The sequence below is a fragment of the Trachypithecus francoisi genome, unplaced genomic scaffold, assembly GCF_009764315.1.
Source record: "Trachypithecus francoisi isolate TF-2019V2 unplaced genomic scaffold, Tfra_2.0 Lachesis_group9, whole genome shotgun sequence".
NCBI classification, from domain to species: Eukaryota; Metazoa; Chordata; class Mammalia; order Primates; family Cercopithecidae; genus Trachypithecus; species Trachypithecus francoisi.
In genome coordinates, this window is record NW_022681474.1 from 42,103,705 (window position 1) to 42,128,143 (window position 24,439).

The 24,439-nt window shown below is 50.1% G+C and overlaps 1 protein-coding gene across 4 annotated transcripts in view; it reads right to left on the bottom strand.

The window, feature by feature from the left end:
* Positions 1-24,439, bottom strand: part of DLG5 (discs large MAGUK scaffold protein 5) — a 136,171-nt gene that overhangs the window by 33,594 nt on the left and 78,138 nt on the right. For all 4 annotated transcript variants that reach the window (XM_033208354.1, XM_033208355.1, XM_033208357.1 and 1 more), the window contains exons 6-14: positions 20,289-20,548; positions 18,720-19,032; positions 12,383-12,567; positions 10,566-10,691; positions 7,438-7,570; positions 6,922-7,049; positions 6,080-6,255; positions 5,596-5,699; positions 1,078-1,170 (exon numbers count right to left, since the gene is read on the bottom strand). In XM_033208354.1, coding sequence (XP_033064245.1) covers positions 1,078-1,170; positions 5,596-5,699; positions 6,080-6,255; positions 6,922-7,049; positions 7,438-7,570; positions 10,566-10,691; positions 12,383-12,567; positions 18,720-19,032; positions 20,289-20,548 — 1,518 coding nt within the window. The remainder of the gene's footprint in view (positions 1-1,077; positions 1,171-5,595; positions 5,700-6,079; positions 6,256-6,921; positions 7,050-7,437; positions 7,571-10,565; positions 10,692-12,382; positions 12,568-18,719; positions 19,033-20,288; positions 20,549-24,439) is intronic.

The following is a 24,439-nucleotide window of genomic DNA, read 5'->3' on the forward strand; positions in this document are numbered from 1 at the left end:
ATTTCATTAAGAGATGTTTTCTAAATTGGGCCTATTTTTTCTAACTTTCTATTATTAAACTTTTCAAATATGTAGAAAAGTATAATAAATGTCCATAAATGTACCATGTAGATTCAACAATATTTCACTAAATTGTCTTTTTGTCTATATCTATAATGATACTACAGAACATTGGAAAGCAAGTTACGAATATCATGACATGTCACTTCCCTTCGAACTTTTTCTCCCTTTTTTTTTTTTTGAGATGGAGTTCTGCTCTTGTTTCCCAGGCTGGAGTGCAAAGGCATGATCTCAGCTCACTGCAACCTCTACCTCCTGGGTTCAAGCGATTCTCTTGCCCCAGGCTCCTGAGTAGCTGAGATTACAGGAATGCGCCACCACGTCTGGCTATTTTTGTATTTTTAGTAGAGATGGGGTTTCTCCATGTTGGTCAGGCTGGTCTTGAACTCCCGACCTCAGGTGATCCACCCGCCTCCCAAAGTGTTGGGATTACAGGCATGAGCCATCACGCCCAGTCCCTTCCTTTCATTTTTGAGACAGGGTCTCACTTTGTCACCCAGGCTGGAGTGCAGTGGCACAATCACGGCTCACTGCCACCTCGACCTCCTGGGCTTTTTGTATCTTCTGTAGAGGCAAGGTCTTGCTGTGTTGCTGGGCTCAAGTGATTCGACTGTCTTGGCCTCCCAAAGTGTTGGGATTACAGGCATGAGCCACCACGCCCGGCCATGACATATCACTTCTAACAACTTTAGTTTGTACCTCCCCCACATAAGGCCATTCTCCTTGTATAACAACCCCAGTGTCATCATCATACCTAGGAAAATTGGCAGCAATTCCTTATGGTCATCTAATTATCAGGTCCAGATTCAAATGTACCCAACTGTGCCCAACATGGCCTTGACTGCAGTTTTTTTATTGCAGGCCAGTGTCCAGTCAGGGTTCCTGCCCCCACTGCACTTGGTAAATCCCCACCCTGTTCTCAAGGATTCTGTGAGCCTGAGGAGTAGCGTGGCTGTGTGGAGTCAGGGCTTTGCCCATACTCCTGACCATGAGAGCAGAGCCACGTCCAGCCCTTACCTTCAGGAGGGACAGGGTCAGGGAGTCCTGGCAGCTCCGCAGCAGAGATTCACATTCATTCAGAGACTTGTTGTCCAGTGCAATGCCATTGATCTAGAGCAGGACAGAGAGCACGTCAGGCCACAGGCAGAGCGGCCTCAGGCCCACCAAGTTGGGATCTCTGCCCACCTAACCTCCTGTGCTAGACAGTCACCAAATGCAAGGTGCCAAAGTCAGGAGTTGGCAAAGGATAGAGGTCCTCCTGATGAGGCTCAAGGAGTCCAGCTAAGGGGTTTCTGAGGTAGAGAAACACAAAAGCCTTCACAGCAGGCTGGGGGAGGAACGTGTCCTTCTGGGATCAGAACACCAAGGACCTGGAGGGAACATCTTGGCATGGCTGTGCCCTGCCACGTGGCACGGGACCTCGGCTCAGAACTTCCCAGCCTCTTGCCTCCACAGAGGAAATGGAAGATAAATGCATGCATGTGGCTCGGGAAAGCAGGGGGACTAAAAACAAGACCATGGATAGGAAAGGTCTTGTAGAGAAAGTACCACATGAAATGGGGCCCTGTGAGTGTTCACAAAGAACCTCTCAACCCTGCTCCCGGAATCTCTGCCCACATCCCTCACAGCTATGTGCAGACCTTCTTAAGAAGTGTATGTGCAACAGGTGAATGACTAAACTGTGATACACCCACATTGCAGAGCACTGCTCAGCAATGATAAGGAACAAGCGGCCAGCACACGTAGCCTCTTGGGTGGATCTTGCCAGCACGGTGCGGAATGCAAACAGCCCAGCTCCAAAGGTCACATACTATATGATTCCATGTCTGTAACATTCTCAAAAGGACATCACAGAGATGGAGAACAAATCAGCTGCCGGGGGCAGGGATGGGAGGGAGCAGGGGGTGTTACTACAAATGGGCAGTGGGAGGGAGACCTCAGTGCTGATGGAACAGCTATGCATCTTCATTACGGTGGTAGTTACACAGAACAACATGTGTTAAACCACACACAACCACACACACACACACAGTACCAATGTCAATATGCTAGCTCTGATATTATACTCATGCAATGTGCAACCATGAGGGGAAGCAGAGAGAAGAGTACATAGGACCCCCCTGTACTATCTCTGCAGCTTCCTATGAATCTATAATCATTTCAAAGTCAAGTTTTCTTTTTTTCTTTCTTTTTTATTTTGAGATGGAGTCTCGCTCTGTCCCTCAGGCTGAAGTGCAGAGGCATGATCTCAGCTCACTGCAACCTCTGCCTCCCAGGTTCAAGCAATTCTCCTATCTCAGCCTCCCGAGTAACTGGGATTGCAGACGCATGCCTCCATGCCCGGCTAATTTTTTTGTATTTTAGTAGAGACAGGGTTTCACTGTGTTGCCCAGGCTGGTCTTGAACTCCTGAACTCAGGCAATCCACCCACCTCGGCCTCCCAAAGTGCTAGGATTACAGGCGTGAGCCACCACGCCTGGCCAAAGTCAAGTTTTCTTTTTAAAATATCTGCAGAATGATTATCTTGAAGTAGTAAATTAATTTGTGGTTTTTTTCCTTATAACATATCCACATTTAAAAATTTTTCATAATGGCCATATAGCTTTTATACTCTGGCTCCCCCAAAAATCTGAAAAACATTGGCAAAGATGTGAGGCAATGAGTTCCCCCACACACTGCAGGGAGGACTGAAAAAGTCATGACCTTTTTGGGGCAAAGGGGAAAGATCTCACTGGATGTTAAACATTCATGCCCTCTGACCCAGCAAACCCTCACCCCAGGAATGTACCCCAGGGCACACTCCTGGGTCCCTATGAAGTGGCACGCCAGCGGCCATGCAGCACGATACAGATGTAAGTAAAGGCAGACCAGACTATCCCTTGGGAGGGACTGATCAACAGCTTAGGCTGCTGTCACTAAGGAATGACACGCAGTTATGGAAATAACCAAGGCAGATCTAAAGACGTGAATATGGGCTGGGCATGGTGGTTCACACCTGTAACCCCAGCACTTTGGGAGGCTAAGGGCAGATCATTTGAGGTCAGGAGTTCAAGACCAGCCTGGGCAACATGGTGAAACCCCCATCTCTACCAAAAATACAAAAAACTTAGCAGGGCTTGGTGGCACAGGTCTGTAATCCCAGCTGCTTAGGTGGCTGAGGCAGGAGAATCACTTGGACCTGGGAGGCAGAGGTTGCAGTGAGCCAAGATCATGCCACTGCACTCCAGTCTGGGCAATAGAGTGAGACTATCTCAAACAAAAATAAAAATAAAAAGATATGAATATGGAGGGACCTCCAAGGCATGCTGCTAAAATCTGGCTAGGTGTGGTGGCTCACATCTGTAATCCCAGCACTTGGAAAGGCCAAGGCAGGAGGATCACCTGAGGTCAAGAGTTCGAGACCAGCCTGGCCAACATGGCGAAACCCTGTCTTTACTAAAAATACAAAAATTAGCTGGGTGTGGTGGCATGTGCCTGTAACCCCAGTTACTTGGGAGGCTGAAGCAGGATAATCACTTGAACCTGGGAGGCGGAGGCTACAGTCAGCCCAGATCACACCATTGTACTCCAGCCTGGGCAACAGAGTGACACTCCATCTTAAAAAATAATAAAAATAATAAAAATAAAAACAAAAAGCAAGATGAGCAATTGAGTATATTATAATCCCATCCAGGTTACCCTAACCCCCCAAAAATGTGTGAGATGTACATATTTTGAAAGTTTCTGGGACATAATAAATTGTTAACAGTGATTGCCATCGGGGTGGGAAGTAGTACACAAGAGGTCTAGCCAGAGGAAGAGTTGTTGTCACTATTTGCCTTTTGTACTATTGGAATTTTGTATGTATGCCATGAAAAAGTGTATGGCATTTTCAGTTTTTATTTTTTATTTATTAGAGATAGGAGTCTTGCTCTGTCACCCAGGCTAGAGGGCAGAGGTGTGATCTCAGCTCACTGCAACCTCTGCCTCCCAGGTTCAAGTGATTCTCCTGCCTCAGCCTCCCTAGTAGCTGGGATGACAGGCACCCACCACCAAGCCCGGCTAATTTTTGTATTTTTAGTAAAGACAGGATTTCACCATGTTGCCCAGGCTGGTCCTGAACTCCCGACCTCAGGTGATCCACCCGCCTCAGCCTCCCAAAGTGCTGGGATTACAGGAGTGAGCCACTGCACACTGCTGGCATTTTCAATTTTAAAAGGTTAGTTAGAAGTAGTAAATTTGCATGTCCTATGACTCAGCAATCTCACGGCATTTGTAGCTCAGTCTCAGAGATACCATTAGGTGTCTCCAGAGGGTCTGTGCACACAGGTAAAGTTAAATGCAGGACTGTTTGCAATTGCAGACCCTGCAAACAACTTCTACGTCCATCAGGAGGGGGATAATTTATACTACATATAATCAAACAACAGAATACCATAAGGTGGGTAACATTAGCCAGGCTAGACTTGGAAAGATATCCAAGGTAGGATGCAAATTGCAGATCCCATTATTGTACATAAATAGCAAAACCAAACCAAGAAATCTATCTAGGTATATATAGATTTGTAGGGGCACTTATGTGGGCTGGGTACTTATCTTCCAAATGGTGGCAGGGACAATCTCTAGGAGCAGGATTAAAGGGGGAAGGGACTGCCACTTTTCATTTTACATATTTTTGTATTGCTTGGCTGTTTTACAACAAATAGGACTTACTTTGGTAACAAAAAAATTTAAAAATAGGTTTTACATTTAGTTTTTTTAAAAAAGGGTGGTGTTTAAAAGTCACAACACAATGATGTCAATTTTTTAAACTGTCCTTGATAAACATTCATGAGAATGTTAAATGTAGAGAACTACATTTAAAATGTTAATAAAGCTAGGCGCTGTGGCCCATACCTGTAATCCCAGCACTCTGGGAAGCCAAAGCGCGCAGATCACCTGAGGTCAGAAATTCAAGACCAGCCTGGCCATCATAGTGAAACCCCATCTCTATAAATGTACAAAAATTAGCCAGGCACGGTGGCACACGCCTGTAATCCCAGCTACTCAGGAGGCTGAGGGCAGGAGAATCACTTGAACACAAGAGTCGGAGGTTGCAGTGAGCCAGGATTGCGCCACTGCACTCCAACCTGGGCAACAGAGCAAGACTCCATATCAAAAAAAAAAAAAAAAGAAAAGAAAAAAAGTTAATAAAGGTTATCTACAGGTGGTACGAAAGCAAATGGTTCTTATTTCCCTCTTAGGCCTTTGGAGGTTGCAGTGAGCTGCGACTGTATCACTGCACTCCAGCCTGAGCAACAAAGAGAGATGGAGAAAGGTTATCTACACATGGTAGCAACGCAATTGATTCTTATTTCCCTCCTAGACCTTTTATTTCCTAATTTTCTACAGTAAATAGAAATATACCATCAAGAAACCTATGTTTAAATGTTCACATAGTACAATGCCCAGAACAAGGAAAATATAAAATCTTTGCTCATTACTTCTTGCTCAAACCTCCCAAATGTAACCTGTCTATGCACGGCAGATGACCCTGGCTCCAGCCTTGAGACTTACCGCAACAATCCTGTCTCCCACAGCAAGGGACCCTTCTTTGGCGGCAGGGCTTCCAGGCAGCACGGCGGCAGCATACACTCCATTCTCCAGACTGATGCCGCTGTCTGCAAGCCACAGGAGGTCACTGGGTAGCCCCTGGCCTCGCTGCCCAGCCCCAGTCACCCTACCTCATCTTTGTTACCATCTTCCTACAAAAGAGGATGTCAGCAGGCTGCACCCTCTCTACCCCTGCACCCTGCCCCAGTCCCACCAATTGGGGGCTCAGTTACATCTGCCCTTACATCTGCCCGGGTAAATCAAACGCTCAGAAAGCAAGACTCAGGGCCCAGACAACCTCCTGCCAGGAAAGCACATGGGCTACATTTAAATGGCATCGGCCCCTCATCCCTGTGAATGAGGTACTCTAAGGGGCACCCCTGGCACCTGTCCACAAAAAAGGGCCCCAGCCACCTGAGGCACTCTGCCATGTCCACAGGCCTGCTACCTTTCTGTCCACTGAGGTTGATGTGCAGCGGCGTAACCACCTTCCCACCCAGGGACTTCCTCCGCCGCACGACCATGTTGATGGCCCCCTCCCCATTGAGGAGCGCCTTGATGGCCTGCTTCTTGTCCTTATTGATGAGGTCCACATCGTTGATTCTCAGCAGCCAGTCGTTGACCCTGAGAAGGTGCACAGCCAGTTCAGCACCCACACAGGCTGTGGGACCAGCAGTTAGCCGCCCACCACTACCATTCAGGGGGCTGGCTGCCAAGGAGTGGGTGCCTCACATACACGTTCAGAAAATCTCCTCTTGCAGGAGTGCACATTGGTGAAATTTGCAGATGCTGAGGTTAGACAGCCTGGGTTTAAATCCTGGCCGTACCACTTACTAGTTGTATGACCCAGCCCCTCCAGGTCTCAGTGTCCTCATATGTAAAATGGGGGCAATAATCACGCCTACCTTGTAGGGTTGTAAAGACTAATCAATTAATTTCTATAAAGTATTTAAACCAGTACTCAGCAAACAGTCAGCACTGTAATAGTGTTAGCTATTTTATCATCATGACTATTTCCATGAATGAGCATGCCATGTATGTCCTGGGCTCTCACACATACCCCCTGAGCACTTTTCCACCCAAAGGAGCAAAAGACAGCACCTGGTAACTAAAGAATAATCAGATTCAGAGGCAACTGAGAAGCACTGTTTCTTTTTGGAGCAGTATCAGGCCTTGGACAGATCTCAGGCTGGGAAATGTTCACCTAAGTGCTACCTGGCTCTCTTCGGGTCCTCTGCACTGAGGAGAAGGGCCCCAACTTGCCTCCAGGTCCTGGGCCTCAACTCTTACCTTAAGCGCCCATCAGCAATGCTTCCTTTGTCCACCTTAGTGACAAATATGCCACAGTCCCCCGGGAAACAAGGCTCATTCACACCTTCTGCCATATCAAACCCCAGTGCCTTCAAGTCAATATCCTCCTGCAAAAACAGCAGCAACAGCAACGCATTTCACAAAGCAGTGACAGGAACATTTGGCTCTTAAGCCCCCAAGCTGCTCACTCCAATGTGGGGGACTGTCCCTTCACTTCATCTGATGAGACACTCCATGGAAACCTATGAGTACCTGCAACCTGCCCCTTCTGGCCACTGCAGACAGACATGCCTGTCAGCGTCCCCCCAGGACCCTGCCCTTCCCCAGCTGCAACCCAGCCTGCACAGCTGCTGGGAAAGGATGCTGTCACACTCCTGGGAGGAAAAGGAGAACCTCCAAACTTGGAGTGGTGAAACTGGGAGATACTACAAGAGGGTCACCTTCTCCTCCCTCATCCATCAGAGAAGGAGAGAAGAACCATCAGAAGCAGCTTACCGTCTCCCTCTCAAACTCTACAACTTCCGTTTCCCACTCCATGGAATCCGTGTCAATGGCCGAGTCGTGGGAGCTGTGGGCCATCAGCTGCCGGAACCGGGCCTCCTTTTCCAACTGGGATTCCATCTGTTCCCTATGAAGAGAGAGGGCCGTGGTGAAAGCCCCTTGGGAGGTAAAACATCCCACCGCATAACGGCTCTGAACCTCATGAGGCAGGCAGTTCATGAGAGCTAAAATGGGCTCCTTTCCCCCTTGTTTCCCATAACTCGGAGAGTCAGGTCAAGGCTTCTGGGGTATCTGTGAGTTTTCACAGTGGTTTTTTTAAAAAAGACAAATTCTCCCCAAATTTATCTAGAGGTTTAACACAATTAAAATCAAAATGCCAGCTGGGCACGGTGGTCCATACCTGTAATCCCAGCACTTTGGGAGGCCGAGATGGGCAGATCACCTGAAGTCAGGAGTTCAAGACCAGCCTGACTGACATGGTGAAACCTCGTCTCCACTAAAAACACAAAAGTTAGCCGGGCATGGTGGCATGTGCCTGTAATCTCAGCTACTCGGGAGGCAGGAGAATTACTTGAATCAGGGAGGTAGAGGCTGCAGGGAGTAGAGGTCACACCACTGCACTCCAGCCTGGCGACAGAGTGAGACTCCATCTCAAAAAAAATAAAATTTAATTTAAAAAATAAAATCAAAATGCCAACAAGATTTTTTGTAGATACAGACAGCTATTCTAAAATGTATACAACAAGGCATCAGAATTGCTAAAACTATTTTGAAAATGACTAAGTGGGAGGAAACTCTCTACCCAATTTAAGATTTAGTATACAGCTACAGCAATCAAGACTGTGCTGCTGTCAGGGAGACAGACACACAGGTCTGCAGAACAGAATAAGGAACCTAGGAATGCCCCAAGTTACCAAAGGTGCATACATTAACAGAGGAAGGACAGCCTCCAATTAATGATGCTGGAGTGACTACACATCCATGGCCAAAGAAATGAATCTCAACCTAAATCCCTTAACCTCAGATAAAAGTTAACACCAATATATCACAAATTGAAATGAAAACTGACAGAAGAAGCAACAGAAATACCACTTAAATAGTTATATTAGGATGAAGACGTAGTTCTTAACATTTCCTTTAATGCCATTGTTACACTTTTAAAAAATGTTCACTGATGGCCAGGCGTGGTGGCTCATGCCTGTAATCCCAACACTTCAGGAGGCCGAGGTGGGTGGATCACTTGAGGCCAGGAGTTCAAGACTAGCCTGGCCAACATGGTGAAATCCCGTCTCTACTAAAAACACAGAAGTTAGGCAGGTGTGGTGACGTGCACCTGTAATCCCAGCTACTCGGGAGGCTGAGGCACAAGAATCACTTGAATCCGGGAAGCAGAGGTTGCAGTGAGCAAAGACTATACCACTGCACTCCAGCCTGGGCAACAGAGTGAAACTGCATCTTAAAAAAAAAAAGATAGGTTTGACTTAATCAAAATTTAAAATATTAGTTCTGAGAAAGACCCAGTAACGAGGATGTGAAAGAGAGACTCAGAAGCCTCGTTATATCCTCAGGTGACTGGCCTGTGACGCCCTCCCTGAAATCTGGGTCCAGGCTGCCTTGCCAGCTCATGAAAGCTGCCCACTGGGCTCCTGACCTACTTGTGTTTCCCGCTCCAGCAGACAAGCTCCAGGGCCGCACCTCAGCCAGCTCTAGAATGCAACTCAGCCTCCAGGGCAGAGCTCCAATGCCTTCCAATGCTGCCCCAACCCCTCCCCAGGCCAATGCAGCCGAGCTCAGCATTCAATGCTCACCTATACCTGTCTCATCTAGAATTACCAGGGAGTGCCTGAGGCTTCCCAGGCAGCAACACAGACCCCCTCACCCACATCCTGCCAGTTAGAGAACTTAGCAGACAGGAAGCACAAACGCAAACATGCTGAATGAACACACAAGCTGAATGCACAAGCTTCAGGCAACTCTGGCCCAAAAGAGAGGCAAAACATCCCATGTTCATGCCCCAGAGGTTCTCGGCTTTCCCTTCAAAGAGAACTCCCTGATTCCATCACATTGCTAGACCCAAGATGGTCCCTGTGAAGAGTCCTGCCTTGCCTCTTAACTCCTAAAATATTCCTGAGAGCACCCAAGCTCCAGAGAGTCTGGGTTTTTACAGAATAAATGGAGCTCTTTGTTTCATTAGGAGTTTTACTGAATGGAAAAGAAGAGAAGCTGTCACTCCCTTCTGAAGGGCATCGCTTGAGTGTGCAAGGTTTGCACACTTGTACTCACACATGAGCTTCTCACTGCCCCCTCACCACACTAACAGCTAGGGAAATGTCACATAATGGATGGAGAGCCACTGCTTTCCAACTAGATTTGGGTTTTAGACCACGGCCTATTGGGCTCTGCCAATTTCTATGCTTAAACCCTGATCTTTGTATTTCAATGCACTACTAAAGGCCACTGAGTGTTTAAATGACACCCTAGGAGGCTGCTGTAACCAAGGGGAGGATGTCTGACACCCCAAACAGTCTTCCAAATGGGCATCCAAATAACACAGGCAGAACAGACTGCTGGATGGGGATTGCAATTGCCTTTAAAACTCTAAATCACAATCTGTCGTCATTTTACTCGTTGATGTACTTGTCTCTTAGATGGACCCGATCTTGATCTGTGTCTCTTCCTGTGCACTGTGAGCCCATGAGGAAAGGGACTTGATATGCTTGTCAGTGCCATTTCTCCAGTGCCTCTAATGGAGGCTGGCCCATACAGAGCAGGTACTTGAAAAATCTCAGCGAGTGAGTGAGTAGGGGAATGAATGAATGGATAACACATGCATGCCTGCCCCAAATGGACTGCTTGGGAACAGGGCCCTCCCTTCCTAGTGCCTCGGCACACGGTGCCTGCCCTGTGTCTAAGAATTTCTGGCCTAGGAATTTCTAATTAACCCAACATGGAGATAACATTCAAACCCATTCTACAGACTGACAGAGCAAGACAGAGTGAAGTGAAGGGACAAACAGCCAGGTCGACACAGAAGGATGAGGCCCTGGCCAATGCACTCAGCATTGCCTTGCCCGGAAGGAAGAGGGGCCCTGGGCTCCCAGATGTGAGCCCAGCCAGCCTACTTGAGCTCCTTCAGCTCACGGCTGACGTCATTCTTCTGCTTGCGGGTGTCATCCAGGCTGCGCAGGGCCTCGGCCAGCTCACTCACCGCACGGTCCCGCTCCCGCCTCAGGTTGTCACACAGTGTCCTGGTGGAAGGAACAGCAGACAAGGTCACCTGAAGGGGCACGGGGAAGGGGGCTCCCGGTCTGCAGCAGATGGCCTGGCTGCCTCACTCCAAATACCTGCCGGCACGTGCCCCATCCCCAGATGCACAGGAGTGCTTGGGAATGTGGGGGTAAGACCACCTAGGCCAGCCCCAGTGCCTGACAGAGGGAACGTGAAGGACCTGTGCAGGGAAGATATACCCACCCAGTCACCCCGCAACAAGTGTCAGGTTCCCAATGCCCCGTTTCACCTTCAATGTGCCTGGGGTTAAGGACCACCCTCTGCACACACTCACTGTTCTAAGGTCAACTTGGGGGGCCGGGAGGGGCTCTTCTCTATATGAAGCACCCCCACCTGCTTGGCAGGCCTGTGCTCCAGCACTACCCCATGTCTCATATCTACCCACAGGCAGAGCTTTCTAGAGCTATCCCTGTACCCTGCAACTGGGATGGGAGACCCTTCGGATAGCAGCCGGTCCTCATGTATCTCTGTCTCTCTTAGCTCTGTGCAGGTGCAAAGTACAAGCTTGGCGAGACTCTACGAAAGAGGGCCCTAAGGAGGTAGAGACAGATGACCTGGCTGTGGAGGGGCCTGGGCTCTGTGCAACCTCCATAAATGGATATACCCAGAGGACTGTGGTTCCTACCTCTCCACAGCCTCAAATCTCCCCAAACCTCAGTCAGAGCCTGGCTGAGGACTGCCCCCTAGAGACACCCGTGGAAGGGGTCCAGGCAGAAGCAGACAGGGAGCAGCCCCTGGGCCTCCCTCCCCTTGCACTGGGCACCTAGCTGTGCTCTCCACTGGCAGGGCCTCACCACCTAGCCATCCTCATCTCCTGACCAGCCCCTAGAGACACTGGTCTCTCCCCTGACCAACCACAAGGAATCTTTTGGAAACCTCCCAAATACCAAGACATTATCTCTCCCCACCCCAAACATCATCACGACCACAGCCTCTCCTGGATCCTCCCCAGCCAGGATCAAGTCCACACTGCTTGGCTTCCCTTTCAAGGCCTCTACACCTGCCCCTGGGAATCTCGCCAGCCTGCCCTCCCCATGACTCACCCATGTCCCTGCCCTGAGCACACTCCACAGGTCCCCTCCGTCTGCAATGCCCTTCCCCCTTTTCCACCTGGAAAAACCCCACTCATGCTTCCAGTTCTAGCTTGAATGCCATGCTCTCTGGGGAGACTTCCCCACACCCCAGGGAGCCCTGCATGCCCCCCACAGCCCTCAGTCACGCATCTTCCTCCCTCACTGCCCTGCCCAACCAAGCCTCTCCCAAAGTCTCTTTGCTCCAGGGATCTAAGACCCTGGCACATAGTAGGCGCCTGGGGAATACTGCTGAAAGGACACATTTCGGATGTGCTCTTCTCATCAGAAGCCCTCAAATAAAAGAGGTCGGCCTCATGCCCCTTCACAGGTGTCTCATGTGGACGTAGTACATACTCAGGACATATAGGGCTGAGTGACACGGGAGGGAGAAACAATGGAAAATTCTAAAACTAAGAGGCAAGGCTGGGGCATCAACTAAGGGTGAGAAAGGAGGAGCCCAGGTCCCTCCCACCTTACCTGGACACACAGCAAACGATTCGGACCCTCCCAACAGACCCTAGCAGGTCCCCGCATCCTGGGGAGATGTGAGCCCACACCAGCTCGAAGGCACCCCGTACCGGATGCTGTCACGCTCTGCTACGATCTTGTCTCGCTCCTGGAAGGCCCAGTCCCGCCGGCACTTGGCCACATCCGCCTCCTGAAGGGCTTCCTTCAGCTCCTGGCACAGAGCCTTGCACTGCTTTCGAAGGATTTCAACCTCCTTGTTGGCTCTCCCAGCGTCCATTGTCACCGTGTCTTTGATCTGGTGGGAGTAAGGGGCAGGGAGAGGGAGAGGTTGCTGAGCCTCATGGACCAGGAGCGCCTCCCACCAGTGCAGGGGTCAAGGCTGAGGCTCTAGGGAGCTGCATGAAAACACGGAGCCCATCGCAGCACACCCCCTCCACCCATACCCCCACTGACTACACCCCACAGCCACTGTCCTATTAACCAGCTCCCCCCAGCCCCCACCGTGTCTGTGATCCTGGTTTTTATAATCTGGCAAGCTGAGTTATTTTTAAAGACAAAAATACACCGGTATTCCTGCTGGTGAAGTGCTGTGTGTCTCAGTTCGTCTAAAAAGCTGAAATCCGAAGCATTTGTATCTTGGCACATCCCTAGAGAGTTATATGCTCCACTAAAATTTCAAGTCAAATTCTTAGAAGTACTCATATGAAAAGCCCCCTCCACACCTCTATAATCCTTAGAAAACACGGGGTAATGATGGATGACAAAGTGAGTGTTTACTGCAAGAATAACTCCTCCCCTGGCTCAAAGGCTTTCCAAACACGCAAAACAGAAGCATGACAACAGAGGCGGTGATGACACTGGTGTCCCCGCCCCGAGACTCTCCACCCTCAAGTGCTAGGACACAGGAAGACACACACGCACAGGAAGAAAGCTTCCGTTCCCTCTACAGATCATTCTCCAGAGAACAGGAGATGGCAGCCTCTGCAAAAACATGTTCAGAAAGATCTCAGATATAGAAAACAAGAGAAGAGAATGAAGTTGACAAGAAAACACCTAGAGTCAGTTGATAAATCCCCCCATCTCTCAAAACAGAGGCAGAGGAGCTGAAAAACAATTTGCACAAAAAGGACCATCAAAACTCGAGGGTGCCAGTGCAGTGGCTGGCTTTGCTCAGACCTCACAGTTCCTGGGAGTCATTCAAATCATTTCAGTTTTGATTATTTTTTCAGCTTTACATGGTATGCCGTGTTTGTTTAGTTTGCTATTTTCAAAAAAAAAATCCTCCTTAAATTTTCATTTTAAAAAGAATTATTTGGGGGCAGGGTACAGTGGCTCACACCTGTAATCCCAGCACTTTGGGAGGCCAAGGCAGGCAGATCACATGAGATCAGGAGTTCAAGACCAGCCTGGCCAACATGGTGAAACCCCATTTCTACTAAAACTACAAAAATTAGCCAGACATGGTGGCATGTGCCTGTGGTCCCAGCTCCACAGGAGACTGAGGCAGGAGAATTGCTTGAACTTGGGAGACAGAGGTCGCAGTGAGCCCAGATGGCGCCAACTCACTCCAGCCTGGACAACAGAGCGAGACTCGGTCTAAAAAAAAAAGAAAGAAAGAAAAAAAGTGTATTATTTTAGTCAAGAATTTACGATAAACAATACTTTTCAAAATTTACATTATACTCACTGTTTTACAATATATTTATGGATAGTTTTAGAGCTGACACGTTACCACGTGGATTCCCTGAAAGGTTTCTCCATGGTGCTCTGGATGAGCATCTAGGGAGGTCCCAGGTGCAGACAAGACGAGAGGCAGCGTAGGAGGTGGGCAGCATCCCCAGCCCACAGCTCCCTTCCTTCCCCTGGGCCCCACGCCATTGCTGGTCTCCAAAATGAATTCATCCCCAAATACTGCTTCCTTATAAGGAATACAAGAAGTACTATACTTAGTTTTAGTGAAGGGGGAAGAGGGGAAAGGGGTACCTTTAAAAAAATGGTTTGGAAGCCCAGCAGACCCCAGTGACCGACTGATTCTGATCACACTGGTGAGGAACCACAGGATCTAGAGGTGACTCGCCAGGGCTCCCCCATCCTGCAGAGCTGACTCATGATCAGTACCGGCTCCTCTACCCCAGGCACATTCGGCATCAGATGTCAGTCTGAGTCTGCTCTAAAAGCGCCACCTGCAGTCTCTTTCTTCCAGTGCTGGGTGAGCAAAGGCGTGGGAAGAGATGGGCCAGTCTTCACAAGACACTTGCCAGACCCAGGCACGAGGCTGGTGAGAAAGGCCCATGGGCTGCAACCCAGCACCAGAGAGCCAGAGCCCACTCGAGGGTCCCAGGGGAGGATGGGGCCCAAGTGTGGAATAGTGCCCCTGAACAGACAGCTCTCAGGTAAGGGCACCTCCCTCTGCTTCCTGGGCAGCTTCTCTTGCTACAATAGCCCTCTGCATCTAAGTTCCGGAAAGGCCAGTGCTGCCTCACCTTGTCCCCTGGCACTGTCCAGTCTGTCCACCACAGCTGAGCTCAGCTCCTCAAGCAGGACCTGTAGCTGGACATGAAAATGCATTCAGGGCAGCAGATGGCAGGAGCGTGGGGGGCTGCCCTTCTACAGACAGGGTTCGGTGAGCAGGGCCCGTCTGGGAAAGTGCGTTGGAACCTGGGAGATCTCTGCAATAGGCAGCAGTGACCTACGGCTTCCAGTGGTGCCAACCTCAACTCCCCAGGCAGTTCCTCCCACCTCCTGGGAGCAACGAGCCTTCGCTGGACAAGGTCAGCTACTGGCCTGAGGCAGGAGGGTGGCCTTGGGGGAGCTCCCGAGGATATCTCCCCTCTGGGAGCTGGTAAGGAGGTGAGGGCATAGCCAACCTGTCAAAGACCCTGACAGGCCCCTGGCCTCCCGGTGCTCTTTGCCTCAGCCCACTCAGAAGAACACAGAAGGGAGAGAGGGCATGGAGAAGGAAAAGGGAAAATGGAGCAAGAGGTGCAGATAGAAGACAGGGGCATGCAAGCACGACACCAGAAACTGAAGCCCAGCCCTCGGGCTGAGCAGGATGAAGACGGCTCTGCGGTGAGGGAGCTAGACCTGCCAGAAGGCCCCCCACAGCTGACCCCGACAGGCAGCAGCCAGTGGGGTGGCGGGGCCAATCCCCCGGGGGCCTCACTGCCCACCCCTCCTGGCCTGCTCTTGCCGGTGGAGAGTGCTCTTATTCATGAAGCCAGACCAACTTGAGAAGGAGCTCTTAGAGCTGACGGGGCAGCAGCGGGGGCTATCTCCTGCCTGCTGACTCGGAACGGGGCCTGGAAAAGATCCCTGTCTCAGCTGACAGCTGCACTTGATGCCCAGCCAATACCCCCTGTGGAGGCTGGAGGCAGGCTCCAGGCTGAAGGGCTCGCCTGAGTGCTGGGAAGGCGACGGCTGCCCCAAGGACATCAGGCCTGGTGGTCTCATTGCTGGATGCCAGCACCGCGGGGAACTCAGGTGTTCTCTGTACATCTCTGTGCTTTCTACATTTCTACAAAGAGTCTTCACCATTAACTTCGAAGATCTCAAAATTTGGCCAAGCTCAGTGGCTCAGGCCTGTAATCCTAGCATGCTGGGAGGCCAAGGCGGGTGGATCACCTGAGGTCAGGAGTTCGAGACCAGCCTGGCCAACATGGCGAAACCCCGTCTCTACTAAAAATACAAAAATTAGCTGGGCGTACTGGCAGGTGTCTATAATCCCAGCTACTCAGGAGGCTGAGACAGGAGGATCGCTGGAATCCAGCAGGTGGAGGTTATAGTGAGTTGAGATCATGCCACTTCACTCCAGCCTGGGCAAAAGAGGGAAACTACATCAGGAAGGAAGGAAGGAAGGAAGGAAGGAAGGAAGGAGGAAGGAGGGAAGGAGGGAAGGAGGGAGGGAGGAGGGAGGGAGGGAGGGAAGGAAGGAAGGAAGGAAGGAAGGAAGGAAGGAAGGAAGGAAGGGAGAAAGAAAGAAAGAAAGAAGGAAAGAAAGAAGAAAGAGAGAGAGAGAGAAAGAAAGAAAGAGAGAGAGAGAGAGAGAGAGAGAGAGAGAAAGAAAATCTCAAAACTCCATCCGCACGGGCTCACTGTCATTACCCAGGCATGTGTCTGACATTCTGTGACATTTCACACAGCAGTTACTGACTGGGTCATTTTCCAAGTTTCCATCTTCATCATTTTGTTTTCCTTATTTGATATTGATATTTTCCCCCAACAATTATGTGCTCAGATACCAGGATGTGAACATGAGTTCATGGTTTTTCTAGGATGATTACCAAGTTCTAATGCATTATCTTCACTTATTAAAAATGTATTCTAATAGACTTTTCAAAAATTTCATTGCAGTAAATATTCATCTTCACACTGGCTTTTGCCTCAAGGGTCAGCAGAAGTCTTGATGGTTCCTTGTACGAAATTCCCATTACTTGGTTGGCCCATTTTTACCCAAAGGAACAGTTTAATGAGGTTCACCCTAATCCTAACAGAGTAGTAAGATTCAGATGGGCATAATAATGAATGCCCATCTCAACTCACTATTGCTTTGTGCAGGCATGATGATGTATTTTCTATATTGAATCATTTGTTCATCACAACCACCATTCCATTGTGCAGATGAAGGAACTGAGGCTGGCTGGGTGCAGGGGCTCACGCCTGTAATCCCAGCACTTTGGAAGGCCAAGGCAGGAGGATCGCTTGAGCCCAGGAGTTTGAGACCAGCCTGGGCAACAAAGTGAGACCGCATCACTACAAAAAAATTAAGAATTAGCTGGGTGTGGTGGTGCTTGCCTATAGTCCCAGCTACTTGGGGGGCTGAGGTGGGAGGATCACTTGAGCCCAAGAGGTCGAGATTACAGTGAGCTATGATTGTGCCACCGCACTCCAGCCTGGGGAACAGACAGACTGTCTCAATAAAAAAGTAAATTAAAAATAGAAACTGAGGCCCAGAGGCCAGGCACAGTGGCTCACTGGGCGGTGAAATTACGCTTGTAATCCCAGTACTTTGGGAGGCTGGGGCGGAAGGATTGCTTGAGTCCAGGAGTTCAAGACCAGCCTGGCCAACATGGCAAAGCCACATCTCTACTAAAAATACAAAAAATTAGCCAGGCGTGGTGGCACACGCCTGTAACCCCAGCTACTTGGGAAGCTGAGGCATGAGAATTGCTTGAACCCGGGAGGTAGAGGTTGCAGTGAGCCAAGATTGTGCCACTGTACTTCAGCTTGGGCAACAGAACAAGACTCGGTCTCATAAAAAAAAAAGAAACAGAGGCCTAGAGAGGTTTGAGACCACATGACTGAGGAAGGCCATCTCTCAGCAAGGGGCCTGTGTCTCATGCATTCCCCACATCCCCTACCACTGCCCGGGCATGAAGAGGAGTTGTGTCAGTTGAAAGACATGCTGGTCACCCATCAGGCATCACCTGCCTCACACTTGGTATGGCAGGACCGGGTAGTAATGATCCAATGCAAACCACCCCTGCCAATCTGCCTGACCTTTAACACCTTGCTTTTTGCTTCTCATAAACCACCTTTGAAAGCTGCATTCTAACTGACCTGCACAGAAAGGCAGAAGAATAGAGGGACGTGAATATCTGAGAACTATTCTGATACGAAAAAAAATCTGCTGTGATCAAGTCTAGAAGCTCTAATCAGAGCCACACACAACACAGACTGAAGGGAATTTCCATGGGCCCATCCAAGCCCCAGCAGGGCTCAGCTAGACCTAGGGCAAGGAGCTCCGCAATGAGGAGAGGTTGACAGGTAGGAAGGAGGCAGAAAATCCACACTGGCCACCCAGGAGTTGAGCTAGGTGGCCCAATCCAATGCTATCAAACATCCCAGCCCCCCAACCCTGGAGGTGTGGCCCCCAGACAGCAAGGCTTCAGGAGAAGAACTAGTAGGCTCAGCCTACTAGCACATCTTCCCAGCAGGAGCCTGAAATACTTTTTCAAGAGCAGACTCGATCAGATGCACACTGCTGGTAGAGAAGGGCCCCTGAGGGTACTCTTCCAGATGCAAGAGGCCTATGGCTTTGGGAACTTGGCCTTGGTATCTTGCTTCATAATAAGCAAGTCCTTGAGATATCACTGACTTTCAGCATGAGACTGATCTGCAATTATGTAGCAATGGGTTTGGGTGTGAGAGTAGCGGTGCGCGTCATCTGACTCTTCCTGGTGTGTAAGCTCCAGGTATCCACGACTATGTCTGGGCCTCCCTCCCCACTTGTCCCCTGTAATCCAGACTAGAGCTGGGCATTGAGCATGAGCTCAGGAGTTACCTGGGTGATGTCTGATAACCCAGCTTGCACTTAGGCCTCCTATCAGAAGCCCTTTACTCCAATGGGAAGGAGGCTTCTAATCCAGACACCATGCACTCTGCAGCCCCTCTTCCCGGGACGCTGTAGGAGAGGCTGAAAGCCAGCCACCGGGCCACCCACCTACCTACCTGCCGCAGAGCCTCCATCTCCTCACTGGCCGCCTTCTTCTCAGATGTGCTGCTCTTGAGCTTGGACTCGGCCAGTTCCACCTCGGTCTGCAGCTTGTCCAGCTCAGAGATGACCTGGTCGCGCTCACTCATGATGAGCTTGTACTCGCTGTACACAGCATCCCGCTCCTCCCTGTATTTCTCCGACTCCTTCGCTGTCTTCACCTGCGTGGTTCTCAGCTCGGTCAGCTCTGACTGCAGCAGCTCCATCTCCCACTGCAGGTCCTTGTTCTGCGCTGTGGCCTTGTTCAGCTCATGGTGGATCGCCTCAAACCTGGGGAGAGAGGCGGCGAGACGTGGGAGGGGCGGGGGCCCTGCCCGGTCAGTGGCCGGCTGCGCTGCTGCCTCCCGCCAGCTCTGCTGTGCTGGACAGTCAAGCGTGAAGTTTCAAGTGAAATCACTCTCTCCACCCCCAAGAGAGAAAAGTCACGGAGTACCAGTGCCCCCAGACCTGGAATTTTTCTCAGCCCTTTACAAATGCCAGGAGTTGAACTGAGGACATCATGCCCTCCGCTCCACTAGAAACAACAGCGTATTTCTCCCACAGTCAAGCCACATTAATTTTAAAAAACAATAAAAACAAAACAATGCCAGGATAACAGCACAAAGAGGCCTTAACGATCATTTAGTCAAACCGCCTCATTTCACAGATACGAACAGTACAGCCCTGTGACAAGGTCATCAAGTTCACTCGAAGAGCACAGCTCGGTCCTTCCAGGCCGGGGGGCATCTTCCACACAGGCAGCCTGCAAATCAGAGCCCATGGCTCCAGACCAGCAATTCTCAGTATGGTCCATAGACGCCGGGTCTGCATGGAGCTCCATTACCCAAAAAAAAGTATATTATCTGATGATTTATGTTTGGGAAACTCTGCATCTTGGCTGCCTCTTGGAGAGTCTATCTACTGCACACCACCACACTGAAGGCTCTGAGAAGTCCTGCCGCAGAGACATCTGTCTGGGTTCAACCTGGCAATGCTCAAACCTATTTATCGCCAGAGAGCACTTTTCATGTGAAACTGATAAATGCTCCAGAGAACTGGTGATTCACAGGCACATACTCTACAAAACACTGTTTGAGGGCATATATCACATCTCTAAAGATAACAGAAGACACACGCCCCAGATAATTAACTTTCCTATTTGCTAGGTGGGTGACTGCCACAGAGGGGAGAGGCACATGGCAGGGACCAAAGAAACAGGATGCTCAGAACACACCAGTATTTATTAAGCATTGTGTAGCGCAGTTAATACAGCAGACCTGAAATTTCTACATCCTCAGAAAGGCCCGCTTGCAAGGCTAACCACTGAATGGTGTCTGTGAACCTGAAGGTAAACAGGGATGTTCAGATGGGAGGAGGGAGCCATGATTCCCACGACAGATTCGATGTCAAAAAAAAAAAAAGTTTCCTGGTCAGAAGCATTTTTTGATTGAAAAAGCACAGTAACTCATGCTGTTCTCATCACCTGGAGGTGGCTGGGAATCTTACAGGACCCATTTGCCCCCAGCCCCCCGTGGCCCTAGCCCTACCTCCTCAGGGAGAGGGCACACTGGTGCTGTAGCTGGATGGCCGTGTCCCTCTGCTGGGTCAGCATCTCCGTCTGCTTCAGCAGCCGCTGGTTCTCCTCCCCAAGCTGCTCCAGGCGGCTCAGGTCTGCATTGTGGATGGCGACTTTCTCACTGTACCTCTTCCGCAGGGCGTCATAGTCCTTCTTGACCACCTCCAACTTATCCATGGCCGTGTCATACAGCTTGTTGAGAATCTCAGATGACCCGTTGTGCTTCAACACCTGGAGACCAGAGAGTCCCACTTACCAAAGGTCTGGGGGAGGTGGTGGAGGAGACCTCCCACTCTCACTTTTGTCTGTCTGAGGGTGGGACTGATGACAAGGGGGGGTCACCCTAGGGCTTTTGAGAGTCTTGAGGTCCAATTCTCCAGGCCTTGCAGTCACACTGGGCGGATTCATTTAGATTCACTCAGTCACAAGTATTTACTAAGTATTGTGCAGAACAGTTAACACAGCTAACCTGAGATTTCTATATCCTTAGAAAGACCTGCTTGCAAGGTTGACCCTACTGAATGGCGTCTAGGAATCCAAACAGTAAACAGTTCTCTAGGCTGATGTAAAACTTTCTTCCAGTGATATAAGCAGCTCTGGTACTGAGCCTGTACAAACAAAGTGGCTTATGCTGAACACCTGCTTTCTTCTGGGAGTACAGAATCTGGGTACATGCTAGGCAGAGGTACCCACATGACCAGCCCCCAGTAAGACACTTGGGCACTGAGTGTCTAACAGGCCTCTGTGGAGGCCAGCACTTCTCGTGTGTTGTTGGGATTCCATTCTGGAGGAATTCAGTGCATCTGGTGAAACTCCACCAGGAAAGCACTCCTGGAAACTCAGGCCCAGTTTCCTCTGGACTTTGCCTCACACGCCTTTCCCCTTTGCCGACTTTGCTCTGTGTATGTTTGTTGTAATAAATGTCAGCCATTGAGTATAATTACATACTGAATCTTGTGAGTCCTCCCAGAAAGTCACATAGCCCAGAATCAGGTTTTGTAAATCGGACCTAAAGACTCTCAAAAGCCCTAGGGTGACCCTCCATGGTGTGGGTGACCCTCCATGGTGTAGGGTACCCTCGCATCCCATGCAAATACCTAATATGTCTAGCACTGTTCTAGGTGCTGGTGATGCCAGACAGGACAGAAAGAGGCTGTGACCTGTGGGCCTTTTATCCTAATTTGGAGGGTGTGGACACACAGATAGGCCAAATAAAGTAACTTCAGAGCAAGGTAAGAACTATCAAGAAAATAAAAATAAAACAGTATAATGGGCTGGAGAGAGCCATCTGAGTAGCAGAGCGGAGGACTGTGAGGGAGGCTAAGGCTGAAGAGGCTTCTTGAAGAAGGTGACTTCAGAATTTAGAGGCAAATGAAGAAGAGCACACCGGGCAGAGGGGAGGGCAGGGGCAAAGGCCCAGAGGCAGGGCCTGCAGGCGTGTTCCAGAGATAAAGAGAGGGGAGGGGCAAGGCGGAGTAGCAAGAGCCCAGTGCACAGCAGCAGGTGGATTCAAAGGGGACCTGGAGAAGTGGGCATGGGCATGGGGGTGGCCATGGCTGCAGGGCTCACAGTGAAGACGGTCTCCTGAGTGAGACAGGAAGCTGTGGAGGGTTTTAAGCTAGACAGCATTCTACTCTGAATGACAGGCACTAAAGTTCATTTGGGGTGCTGTTATAGAGAAAAAACCAAACCAAGAAGATGAGTTCTAAGCACCTAATGGGATCTGAGCCCTGGGGTGAGTCACTCCACCTCTCTGGGTTTCAACTTCCAGATTCCTCAAATGCCAAGGCTAGACCAGGTGAGTTTGTCTGGCCCTTCCAGCTCCAACAGCTGAGGAATTCCCTGGTTCATTCAGTGGGGACCTGGGTTATCAAGTGTTTGCAGCCTAGAGAACCAGAACCTGGGATGATGGAATATCCCCTTTGGAGTTAGGGTCAGCCCTCAAAAAACATGAAAAACACAAAAAGCAAAAGAGGGCTCAATTTAAAAGTCAGAACCATAGCAACAAGAAAGTAAGCTCCTTCCTCTAAGGCCTAAGCATTAGATCCTAGGACTGTTGACTCTTAAAGAGGAAGTCAAGGAAGAGGGAGAAATGGAGGGATGGAGGGAGGGATGGAGGGAGGGAGGGAGGGATGGATGGAGGGAGGGAGGGAGGGAGGGAAGAGGGGAAGGAAGGAAGGGGAGGAGAAAGAGAGAAACAGAGGGAAGGAAAGAAGGAAGGGAAGAAGGGAGGAAGGAAGGAAGGGAGGGAGGGAGGAGGGAGGGAGGGAGGGAGGATTGGTTCATTTCAGGTTCATTCTTTTTCCTTTATTTATTTTTAAAGCGGAACATTTTCTTTCAAGGTAAATCTCACTAGGACACCAAAATATAGAATTTATTTTAAAAAGCAGTACACAGGTGTTTCAGGTGGTCAAAATCTTCACTGTTTTGTAAAATGGCATCACTGTTGCAAAACAGGAATGCACACTGAGAACCAGAACCTCACTGACAGTGCCCGCTCTACATCTAAAATCTTTAAAAAAAAAAAAAAAAAAGCCGGGCCAGGCACAGTGGCTCATGCCTATAATCCCAGAACTTTGAGAGGCCGAGGTGGGCGGATCACCTGAGATCAGGAGGTTCAGAACAGCCCGACCAACATGGTGAAACCTTGTCTCTACTAAACATACAAAAATTAGCTGGATGTGGTGGCAGGCACCTGCAATCCTAGCTACTCGGGAGGCTGAGGCAGGAGAATCGCTTGAACCCAGGAGGCAGGGATTGCAGTGAGTCCAGATCACACCACTGCACTCCAGCCTGGGTGACGAGTGCGAGACTTCATCTCAAAAAAAAAAAAAAAGGAATGGGCTCAACCCATGACCATAATCCGGTCAATAAACTCCTGAAATCTGGTCAACCAACGCCTTCCACCCACGTCTGGAAAGGTCCAGCATCTAAACTGGATTGCCCTGATTGGTGAGCATTACCTCAAAAATGCCAATTAAAAATTACTTCAGGCCGGGCGCGGTGGCTCACGCCTGTAATCCTAGCACTTTGGGAGGCCAAGGTGGGCAGATCACAAGGTTGGGAGTTCGAGACCAGCCTGGCTAACATGGTGACACCCTCTCTACGAAAAATACAAAAATTAGCTGGGCGTGGTGGCGGGCACCTGGAATCCCTGCTACTCAGGAGGCTGAGGCAGGAAAATTGCTTGAACCCAGGAGGCGTAGGTTGCACTGAGCCAAGACTGTGCCACTGTACCCCAGCCTGGGTGACAGAGCAATACTGTCTCAAAAAAAAAAAAAAAAATTACCTCAAATGTTTTACTCTCTAAATATCCCCTAAGCCAAGTGAGAACCCCATTGGCTCCAAATAAGTCTGGTTTGCTGGGGAACAAAGGCGGCTGCCATTGCCTGAGTTCCCCCACAAGGTGGCAGCCGCGCGGAGACGAGCCAATGCTCTCCTGCAGCGGCTTCCCGCCTTCCCAGCTCAGAAACAAACTCGTTCCAAAGGCAGCCTTGAAATGATACAAAGCCGGGTTCTGGGCAATAGCCCAGCAGAGCCCACCTCCACCAGTGCATGGCAGAATCAGGAGTCTATACCATGGTTCGCCCTCTTTGCAGTCCCCTGAACGGCTAACCTCGAGGGGCCTGGATCCAGGCCTGTGTGACAATCCAAGGACGATTCAGGACCGTGGGAATCAGGCTGCCAGAAAGGGCCATGAGAGTGGGCCACGAATTCCCAGTGCGACAGGGTGGGTCAGGGAAATCCCAGTGCAGACCTCGAGGTCCTTTCTGCTGCTCCCCCCAGCCTTCATAACATGATAGGATAATCGGGTCAGAAGACCGAGACAGAGCACGATCAGGCTCCATACTGCTTCCACCACGATAACCGCCACCCTTAGCCTGTTCCACAGGTGAAAGCTCCTTGGGAAAAGGGTGGTGCTCAACACAAGCTACTCCGCCTCCCTGCAACTCCTAACCTCCGGTTCTCACTCTAGCCTTGGAGTCAAACAGAATAAACTGTTCCCACAGGGCAGCAACCAGATACTCAAAGAGGCTCGCAGGCCTCCAAACACTTCTCACCCTTTCTCTACAAGCAGGACTCAGTGCCAGGCCTGTGCTACGTAACCAACAGGCTCTGAAC